The sequence below is a fragment of the Nematolebias whitei genome, chromosome 15, assembly GCF_014905685.2.
Source record: "Nematolebias whitei isolate Nwh7 chromosome 15, NemWhi1, whole genome shotgun sequence".
NCBI classification, from domain to species: Eukaryota; Metazoa; Chordata; class Actinopteri; order Cyprinodontiformes; family Rivulidae; genus Nematolebias; species Nematolebias whitei.
The window spans coordinates 41170110-41181163 of record NC_056512.1 but is presented as its reverse complement, the minus strand read 5'-3'; the positions used below and the strand labels follow the sequence as shown (position 1 = coordinate 41181163).

The 11054-nt window shown below is 40.8% G+C and overlaps 1 protein-coding gene, 1 long non-coding RNA gene and 2 other non-coding genes across 4 annotated transcripts in view; 1 reads left to right on the top strand and 3 right to left on the bottom strand.

The window, feature by feature from the left end:
• shank1 (SH3 and multiple ankyrin repeat domains 1) overlaps positions 1–766 on the top strand; it is a 103730-nt gene extending 102964 nt beyond the window's left edge. The window contains exon 27 of the mRNA XM_037689217.1: positions 277–766. Within this exon, the coding sequence (XP_037545145.1) occupies positions 277–364 (88 nt within the window). The 3' untranslated portion in view covers positions 365–766. The remainder of the gene's footprint in view (positions 1–276) is intronic.
• Positions 767–4466: 3700 nt separating this feature from the next.
• Positions 4467–5629, bottom strand: LOC119421333. Its single transcript, XR_005187359.1, has 3 exons — positions 5561–5629; positions 4985–5031; positions 4467–4574 (listed from the first exon to the last, which is right to left on the bottom strand). It is a non-coding gene; the product is annotated as an uncharacterized LOC119421333 (long non-coding RNA).
• On the bottom strand, positions 4648–4738 carry LOC119422246. Its single transcript, XR_005187415.1, has one exon. It is a non-coding gene; the product is annotated as a small nucleolar RNA SNORD88 (small nucleolar RNA).
• LOC119422245 lies at positions 5103–5194 on the bottom strand. Its single transcript, XR_005187414.1, has one exon. It is a non-coding gene; the product is annotated as a small nucleolar RNA SNORD88 (small nucleolar RNA).
• Positions 5630–11054: the final 5425 nt, after the last annotated feature.

The window sequence follows — 11054 nt, the reverse complement described above, 5'->3', positions numbered from 1 at the left end:
CTGTCCATTAGCTGGTCATTGACTGTTAATTAACTGTCCATTAGCTGTTCACTGACTTCTCATTATCTGTTCATTAGCTGTTCACTGACTTCTCATTAGCTGTTCATTAGCTGTTCACTGACTTCTCATTAGCTGTTCACTGACTGCTCATTAGCTGTTCACTGACTGTTCATTGACTGTTCATTGACTGTTCATTCTTAATGTTCATGTTAACAAAGTTTTAATGTTTCTCAATCGTATCACAAAAGCCTCCGAATGTATTTTTTCTGTCTTCAGGCTGTCCAGCAGCCCGTTTCCCATCTCTGTCCTCTCACCTCGGGACGGACAGACGGACAGGAGGAGGGACGACGGCAGCCGGAGCTGAAGATCCAAAATGTAAACTCACAAAAATAAAATTTAAAGGTGGGGGGAGTGGGTGCTGCCATGACGGTGGATTGACACGACAAAGGAGGGGCGAGCAGATTTCACGCAGGAAGACTCAGAAGGAGGAGACGGTCCATAAAGACTGATTTACACAAACCATACATGCATGCACAAACACAAACAGGAAGTCAATAAAAAAACACCCCTTCAAACTAAAAGCTCATGAAGACTCCACGGCTGCAGCAGAGGTTTGAAAACTTCTGCAGGTTATAGACCTGGTCAGGCGAGACCCGGTCCCCCTCAGATCGGGTTCCAGTAGAAGTAGAGAGCAGCGAGCACGACGTTAGATTTCAAACTGTGTGTCGGAGCTTTTATTTTTTTATTTTTTAGTGTGATTCATGTGAGCAGGAGCGAGGCGTCATCCGTGTGCATGGTCAGCGTAGGAAGACGCCGTATATCACGTCTTTCAGAGTCCACGAGGGGGGGCAGGTGGACGTCTGGTGTCCTCGCTGCGTGTTTTTTTTTTTTTTTTTTTACCTCATCACCGACAGGGCTCAGTCCTCGCTGCGGGTCCTCTCGATCCGGATCGTGAGGACGACGGAAAGACAAGACTGGTCACTGTTTCACAAATCTGTAGCAAAAACAAGTGCCCGGTCCTCCAGCGTTGAGAATCAAACGGTGATCCGCACAGAGACGGGCACCCGAGGTCGTCCCGTCCACGCCTGCACGAAAACACCAACATGGTGGGGGTTTGCCGAACGGCTCGTGTGGACTCACGGTCCGAGTTCGGATCTGAACCGGGAGAGGACAGACTGCTTTCAGCTGTTACACGAGACTCTGACAGCGAGGAGAGGAAATCATCCGGGGGGTTATTTTAGAGGACGACCTCGGTACGAGGGAAAGGAGACGGGAGGGGAAGAGGAAAAACTGCCATTTTCTTGTTCTTTCCCGCCCAATCCCCCCCTGCTCCTTCCAGGAGTGGCCTTTCTCCCACCACCCCCACCCTAAAACCCAGGAGGCAACCGCTGAGGAGCTCCCAGAGAAATTTTAATACTGATCGTTCTTACAGTTTTTAAACTTTAACGCTGGAGTTACAGATTGGTCCTTCCTGTTTATTGATCATCGTCCTTACTGTTATTACAGAGAAGGCTCTGAGGAGCGTCGCCATGGTGACAGAAACATAAACAGACGTTCCTAAACGTCACGCCGACGTTTCTACGTGACGAGAAGCACATTTTAATTTCTGCTCTCCGTGAAGCTTTAATCCCATTTACAGACGTGTGGTTCGGTGTTTCAATTCAAAGCGTGAAGCTCGTACAGATTTACTTCACCGACGGTACGTTTTGTTCATTTTGACGGAAGTGGCTCGCAGCCGAAGAAAATTCTGTTCATCGACTTCATAAACTCGTAAATCTGTATTTTATTCACGATGGAGTAAAGAACCAGTTCAACAACGATGTGATTTAGAGTTCGATGGCATCAACACATGCTGACCCGGTCCAGTCCCTGACCGTGCAGGACCAGAGGAGACCGGAGGAGAATGTTGTTCCGTTCTGGTCTCATGCAGAACCCCAACTCCTCAGTTCTGGGTTTCGGCTGGATGTTTATTTTCAGGCAGGTCCGTTCGGCACCAGGTTCTGCTGCGAGGCCTTCATGGAGCAGATGTTCTGAAAACGGTTCGAACTGTTCTGCCAGCCTGTACCAGAGGCACTAATGCACCCCCATACCATCAGAGAGGCAGGATTTTAAACTGTGCTGATAACACACTGAGTGGTCCCTCTTCTCTTTAGTGGTCGTGGCGTTGGTACCTAAAAGCTTTTTTAATTTGGATCCGTCCGGTCCCAGAACAGTTCTGGACTTCACCTCGGTCCATTTGAAACGAGCTCTGGTCCAGACGGGACGGCAGCGGTTCTGGATGTTGTTCACATCTGGCTTCTTCTTTGTCTGATAGAGCTTTAAGCAGCATCTGTGGATGAACTGTGTTTACAGACGATGATCTGTGGAAGAGTTCCTGGGCCCAGAACAGAACCAGACCTGGTTTTAATGCAGTGGCCCCTGAGGGCCCGAAGATCAGGATCGTGCTGACCTTCAGCCTCGTCCTTTCAGCTCAGACATTTCTAGATGATGGAAGATTCAGTGTGAACTTTATTTTGAACTAGTTCCTGTTTGTGGTGAACCTCTGCCCATCTTTACTTCTAAAAGTCTTTTCGACCCAGTCTGCTCCTGACATGAACCCGACACGTGTTGATGCCCTCAAACTCAAAATGACGTCATCGTCTCAGTTTTAGCGTTTATTGTGGATAAAATCTGGTTCAAGTCGTTCCGATTCAAAATCCTGACGTCCTGAATCTATTTGAGCACGTGAACTTTAAAAAAGACGTTCCTCGCTGCTCTCGAAGCCGCAGGACTCCTCTGAGAAGTGTTTGATCTGAACGCTCGTCCCGCGCACGTTTTTATTCCTCCGGTCGTTCTCCTCCTCGTCGTGGCTCGGATGAACTCTAAGGGCTCTCCTCGCGTCTCCCGCAGGAACTCCCAACGTACGAGGAGTCGCCGCTCCGCCGCTTTCTTTCGCGTCGTTTCTGAAACTTCACGTGAATCGGAGAAGCTCGTTTTTTTTTTTTTTCTGCTTCGAGCTGGAAGGTCTGAGCAGAATTCAAAGGAAATAGCAATAAGGACGATGAAAATAATCCAACGTGGTTTAAGATGTAAAAAAAAAAAAAATCTACAAAGTTCTAAAGAATCTCTGTCTTCCAGATGTTTATCATGAAAAGTATTTAAATCTTTCTATACAGTCGGACCGGTCATCCTGCAGGGAACCAGCAGATTATCAGCAGATTATCGACGTGTTCTGACGTTCCTCAAGTTACTGGTTTTTAAAGATGTTTTGAAACGAGCAGAAAACGCGACTTCATGGTGGAACTGGTTCGACTCGATAGAAAACGTTTTTCCTTTAAGAGATCTTTTAAAAAAAAAAAAACCGGAATCTGAACTGAAGGTAACCTGCAGATTATTTATGTATATGTGGAACACATATACACTCGTTCATATGGAATATATATGAATTTCAAATGTTTTAAGAGATAATAAATTGTTAGTTATAATAAAGATACAGAAATGATGTTTTGATTCAGTTTGTGGTTCGTATTATTGAAGCGTTGAAACAGCTCAGACGTCTTTCGTCCTCTCAGCTCAGGTAAGTCGAGACGAACTTTTATTAGTTATTAAAATAAATACGACCTCAAACGACCCCGTTCAATGAAAATGTTCGGCTCCCTTGCGAGACATCGATGACCTCACAGGTTTGAGTAAAATAAAGAAAAAGTTTTTATTAAAGATCTAAAAATGGTTTCTGGGAAAAATCTAAACTATAAAAGTTTCAGTCTCTGGTTTTCAGTTCAGCAGTTTGTGGGTTTAGTTCCCGACGTTGAGGTCGCTGGTTCAAATCCTGGCTCCGGGGGCCTTTCTGGGTGATTTGCATGTTCTCTCCGTGCATTTCCTCCCACAGACCAAAAACACGCATGTTAGATTGAATAGACGTGTCCAGGTGACCCCACCTCTCGCAGCGATGGCTGGATGTGGGCACCAGTGACCCCGAAATAAGCAGCTGGACGTCCTTAAACATCTGGAATTGTTTTCTCCAGATGTTCAGGTCGAGCTCGGCTTTAGCTCATTTGAACAGAAAAATGTTTTATAAGACATGATATAATCCAGTTGTCTTTCTGCAGCTTTTATAACCAAAGATGAAATATTAAAAAAAAACATCTGGCTTTAGTCCAGTTAGTTCTTCACTTGTCTGGTTTTATTTTACCTGAACTGGTTCAAAGTTTTGGTCTGAAGGCTGTTTTTATTAACTTTCATTATCTGGTAAAATTAAATTACATGATGCAGATTTTAGTAAATTTTAACGTCTGCAATCTAAACAAATCCTGGGACTTTATACGTTAAGATATAAACTGCAGCACAAACGATTAAAGAAAACAGGCAAAACTAATAATTGTAAATTTAAACTTTATTAAGAGCAGATGATGCGCAGGACGTCACACTGGGAATCTAAAAACTTGATTTTTCATTGGGACGCTACAAAAAAAAAAAAAAAAATCGTCTCTAAAGCCTCCACGATGTCCGGAGCAGACGCACGTCAGGCGAGACCAGCGTTCAGCTCCAAAACCAACCCGGTTCAGGTCCTGACCAGGTCTCGTCTCATCAGAAACCTGAAACGAAAAGAACAATTAGGGTTTTTAAACCATTTGTTCGAAAATATTTTTTCCTCTTCTATTTTCTGCATTTCTCCTCAGAAACTTCGGCTTGTCAGGGCAGAAGTGCACGTCTGTCTCCAGGAGGACTCAGAGCCCAGTGCCAGTCATCAAGAGAGAAATAAATAAATTACAGAACAAAGTTGTTTTTCATGCAGAAAAATAATCTCAAACTGGGACTTTTTAGGCCTAAATTAACTAATACCAAAAAACAACTGAACAAAATGTATCTGCAGACAGACATGATGAGCTGAACATGTTGAAGGATAAACATTTTAATTTAAAAGGTTTATTGGAAGCTTTTGGTTAAATCTGAATTTCAGCACTCTTGCTGGTCCTTTATTAATGTCAGAATAAACTTTACTCACTTTCCTGCAGATACGAGCTTGGCTGGTTCACAAGTTTACACCAAACTCTGAAGAAGAAAATAAAGTTAAGAGAAATGTTCACAATGTTCACCTGAAAAACACGAGAGTTTTAAACATTTTTCTCTTCAGAAACTTCAGCTTGTCAGGGCCGAAGGTGCACATCTGTCTCCAGGAGGACTCAGAGCCCAGTGCCAGTCATCAGCAGAGAATCAAACCCTTAAATTTACACAAAGAACGGCTGCAGGAACATTAAGCTTCAAAATAAACATCAGTTTTAGCCTGTTAGCATCATGCTAACAGCATGTGCTCACCACGTGGAGGCAGGCCTGACTAACGCGTCCTAAAAATGCATTACGTCTTAAAAATATTTGAAACTAGTCTTTTATAATATGACAAAAATTATGTAGTTTAGCAGCATAAATAATTAAACCGACCACATCGTGCTTAATATACCGAAGCTGTGTTTAGCTAGGCTAAAACAGATTTTCGCTTACGTGCGAGATATTTTAGTAGCTGAGTACTCCCATCTAAAATCACACAAAAAATACATTTAAAGCATGAAATATTGAGAACAACCGTTCAAAGGCTTCATCTTTAGCTCCACGAAGAACACTGCCTCTGCGTATCAGCGTTCGCTCCCCGCTCGAACTGCGGCTGCGCAAACTGCTTCGTGTTTTCATCGCTGGAGGTTGCAGCAACGGCACGAGAGCGCTACCGCCCTCTTGTGGTCAAACGCTAAAACTACAGCTCTGTCCGTGCTCCCGCTAGTTGAATGATCAAGAATAACAAAATATTTTGTTATATTATCCACCTTATTCCTGATGCCTCTAACATAGACATAAATGATAAATATAAAAATATGTATATTAAACATTTAATCTGTGTTTATAATCAGAGTCAGAGATGTATTTGTCATACACACCACACGTGGTACATGAGGTGGGACGAAACTATGTACGCAGGGTCCCAGTTACATCCAACAAAAACACAAATTGTAAAGAAAAACATTAGTAAGATCCGAGTCATGAACTTTGCAGAAGGGAGGTGACCCCACCTCACTGAACAACTATCGACCAATCTCTAAATTCTGCATTTTAGCCAAGGTTCTAGGAAAAACTGATAACTCTCAAATCAAAACGTATTTGGACTCATTAAACATGTTCAATCTGGTTTCAGGAAACAGCACAATGACTGCGTCGCTGAAGGTTTTTAATGACATCGTTGAAGCACTGGATGCGAAGGATTATTGTGCCGCACTTTTCTTAGACCTGTCTAAAGCTTTTGACACTGTGGATCATGACATCTTGTGTCATAAGCTCTCAGAAATTGGTTTCTCAGATCACACCATTGATTGATTCTCTAACTTTCTTTCAGATCGGAGGAAATGTGTTAAACAAAACGGTATTTCCTCCAGTTATTTAACAGTCAGTAATGGTGTACCACAAGGCTCAGTCTTAGGACCCACCCTCTTTACAATCTACATAGGTAATGTAGGTAAGAGCATCCCTCGTGCATCCATACATTTCTATGTTGAAGACACAGTTGTTTATTATCGAGCTAAAACTGTTGCTAAGGCTTTCCAGCTTTTGCAATCCACTTTTGACATCATCCAGTCAGATTGTTCTGTTTCAAAATTGTCCTAAACGCCGATAAAACCAAAGGGATGCTTGTTTTCAAACAGGAAGTTGGTCCCAGCAGTTCTTCCTCTAATTTTATCTTCAAATGGTGTCCCTATTGAGTTTGTTGATTCCTATAAATATTTGGGTATCTTGGTCGACTCGCATCTCTCTTTTAAGCTTCACGTGGAAAACTTGGTAAAGAAACTTAAAGTTAAACTGGGTTTCTTTTTCAGTAATCGATCCTGTCTAACTCTGAATGCTAGGAAATGCCTTGTATCTATGACTTTCCTTCCCTCCATTGATTACGGTGACATTATTTACAAGAACCCTGCAGATGTTGGATGCTGTCTATCATGGTGCATTAAGATTCATAACTGACTGTAACTACCGTACCACCACTGCACCCTGTATTCACTGGTTAACTGGACATCATTAACTTCACGCAGACTCTCTCACTGGTATATTTTCATCTTTAAATCACTTCTTGGTCTGCTGCCTTCATACATCTCCTCCGACATGTCTCTGCGTGAGTGCAGCTACAGCGTGCGCTCTCAGGACATTATTACCTGCAGTGTCCCCTCAGTGAGGACTGAACTAGGCAAAAGGGCCTTCTCCTACTCCGCTCCTGTTTCCTGGAATATCTTGCAAAAAGACCTGAAGCTCTTGACCTTGACCTCTCTGTGGCTTCAGACATTTGTTAAGTTCCTAGCAAGAACCAACACAGACATGTTCCTGTTTTTAGTTTTCTACACCGCCTTATAATCTTGCTGTTTTTTCTCTACTTTTCCTTTTGACTGTTCTTTAGGTTGCTATTTGTTTTGATTTGTAAAAACAAAAAAAAAGAAATTGAAAAGAAACGGCCGACGGAGGAAAACCTGCGTCCTACTTTGTGTCTGGACTACAACGAACCACCAGAGAAGAGACGCCGGATCCTCAGAAGGATTGGAAACAGTGACGAGGACATCAGGTCTGATTTCAGGCGTATGGAGGTCACAGCTTTATAGAATTTGTTCGTTTTCAGTTTTATGATTTTCTCTGCAGTTAAAGTGCAACATGTGTTTATGGCAGTGATAGCAGTGCAGCAGAAAACTAAATATATTGTAGTTTAATGACACAATTGTTTATGAATAATCCCTGAGGTATCAAAAAATATTCGCTTGCACTGTTCGCAAATAAACAAACGCAGTTTTCGCTTTGCCGGAAGTCGGACACATATTTCACGCAAAGCATCATGGGACGTAGGAATAAGGTGGATAGACTATAAAGCAAATATTTAAATGTTTTATAAATATCCATCAGCTGCTGGTGATAGACACCGGCTTTCTATGACCCCGAACAGGTTACATTAGTAAATAAGACGAAAACAAACAAAAACAAAACAATAGAATTATCAACCTTTATTTAGACAGGTAAATCCCATTGAGCCTCCAGGACTCATTTAAAAGAGAGACCTGATTTCAACAAAGAAAGATGACAACAATGGACAACAGCAACAACAATAAACAATTATAAAAAGTCATAATACAGTTTTTTTTTTTTTTTTTTACAAATAGGATGGCTAAAAGGAAAAGGTAACAAAAAAAAACAACAACAAAAAAACAGCTAGGTTATAAGGCTATTGTATAAAACTAAAAACAGGAACATGTCTGCATTGGTCCCTGCCAGGAGTCAACAGATTCTTAAAGACACTTAGAGAGGTCAAGGTCGAGAGCTTCAAATCTTTTTGCAAGATATTCCAGGAAACAGGAGCGGAGTAGGAGAAGGTACTTTTGCCTAGTTCAGTCCTCACTGAGGGGACACTGCAGGTAATGATGTCCTGAGAGCGCACGCTGTAGCTGCACTCACGCAGAGACATGTAGGAGGAGATGTATGAAGGCAGCAGACCAAGAAGTGATTTAAAGATGAAAATGTACCAGTGAGAGAGTCTGCGTGAAGTTAATGATGTCCAGTTAACCAGTGAATACTGGGTGCAGTGGTGGGTACGATAATAACAGCCAGTTATGAATCTTAGTGCACCATGATAGACAGCATCCAACATCTGCAGGGTTCTTGTAGGTGCGTTCATGTAAATAATATCACCGTAATCAATGGAGGGAAGGAAAGTCACAGATACAAGGCGTTTTCTAGCATTCAGAGATGGACAGGATCTGTTTCTGAAAAAGAAACCCAGTTTAACTTTCAGTTTCTTTACCAAGTTTTTCACATGAAGCTTAAAAGAGAGATGTGAGTCGACCAAGATACCCAAATATTTATAGGAATCAACAAACTCAATGCGGACACCATTTGAGGATAAAATCGGAGGAAGAACTGCTGGGACCAACTTCCTATTTGAAAAAAGCATCCCTTTGGTTTTGTCAGCATTTAGGACAAGTTTGAGGCGAAACAAATCAGTCTGGATGTTGTTGAATGCAGAATTCAAAAGCTGGAAAATCTTAGCAACTGTTTTAGCTCGACAATAAACAACTGTGTCGTCAGCATAGAAATGTATGGATGCATTAGGGATGTTTTTACCTACATTATTTATGTAGATTGTAAAGAGGGTGGGTCCTAAGACTGAGCCTTGTGGTACACCATTGTTGACTGCTAAATAACTGGAGGAAGTAGTAATTAAGTAGTAGTAAGTAATTAAGCTGCAGATTCTTTAATTCCCAAGTTTTTTAATTAATAAAAGCAACTTGAACAATGTTAGAAATTTCACTTTGTTTGGTGAAAATAAAGGCTTATTTTAAGTTTGATGCTTCAACAAACCTCACTGCTCTATTTGGCTATTTAGACATGCTCCTGTTTTTAGCATTTTACACCACTTTATAATGAAGCTGTTTTTTTTGTTAAGTTTTTATATCATTTCTTCTATTTACTTTTTATATGATGTCTATTGTTGTCTGTACGTCATCTGTGCTCTTTGTTAAAATCAGGTCTCTCTTGTAAATGAGTCCTGGTGGCTCAATGAGACTAACCTGTATATATAAAGGTTGAATGAATGAAAATTCAGGGGCTCGCATTTTTACGTTTTGCTTGTCTGTAAATAAAACCTCATTATTTAGTTTGTTGTGATGCTAATTTTCTTCATATGTCACTATTTAAAAAGACCTCCTGCGTTAAAACCAGCAGAAAGTAGTTTGTTCAGCTGAAATAAGCACAGGAAAACCAAAACAAAGGCGGGAAATCCTGGTTATAAACCTCATATGCGATGGTCAAATATTCACCATAAAAGATAAGGATGACACTGTTTGATAACCTTCAATAAATCAGCTAAGAATTGTTAATAGGAATTTACTGTTGTATGCATTTATTATTACATTTCAGCTAATTAAAATGGCAAAAATGGAAGCAAGTTTCTTAATTTTTGTGGTAATTCACCATATGTAATACTGTAATATACATTTTTTTAAGTTCAAGTTTATTGAATTGGTTTATTGTCTTACATGTGGTGGAACAAAATTATGTACACTGTCCCAGTTACATCCAACAATAGCATAAATATAAAGTGTAAAAAGAAACAGTATATAAGCATCTAAGATATGAACCAAGATTTACACTAAACACTAATAATGCAAAATAATACGGTATAACAGCAGCACGAACTGTGTGAACTCTGTCTGTGTGAGCAGATGGGTACGAATGGATACAGCAGCATGGATAATCAGCAGCATGAGATCAGCAGCATGGATAATCAGCAGCATATATCACTAGTCAATTACAGATTTTTTTATTTCTCACGGCGATAATCCAGGTTAGGAATTTCAGGGTAGAAGCAGTTCCTCCTGTTCCTGTTAAGAGACATTTTTAAATGTTTAAACTTTAACTACCACTATTTAGACCTGAATAAACTCTGCTTTGTTTCTAACACTGAAAATAAAATGTTTTTAATTACAATTTTAAAATTCCATATAAAAAGTTAAAAGTGCAAAACGCTGTAATTCATTTGTAGCTATTTAAAAAAAACAAACATTTCTTTCACCTCAGACATGTTCTGTCCTTGTTGTCATTTGAATTCTTGTTTCTTTGTGTTGTGAAGTCTAACAGCTGTCCTTCCACCTGTGATTACAGGCAGCACTGCAGAACACACCTGTAGTCACTTACCTGGCAAGTTCTGGCAAGATTTAAGTGCAGGGGTGCAGGAGGAATTATCGTGAAGCTGCGTAGGTGTCAGTAATTATTTCTCCAGGGAGTTTGAATTTAAAGATACACACACTTCTAAAGGTTAAAATGAAACTCTACTGACCTGTTGTGCATCTAAAGGAACCAGAACCAGAAAAAATTACTGGTGACTCGCATAACTACCTCACACTGTAACACACACTGTAACACACTCTGTGGAACACACTGTATCACACTCTGTATCACTCTGTAACACACTCTGTTTCACACTTTGTAACACACACACTGTAACACACTCTGTATTACACTTTGTATCACACTCTGTAACACACTTTGTAACACACTCTGTA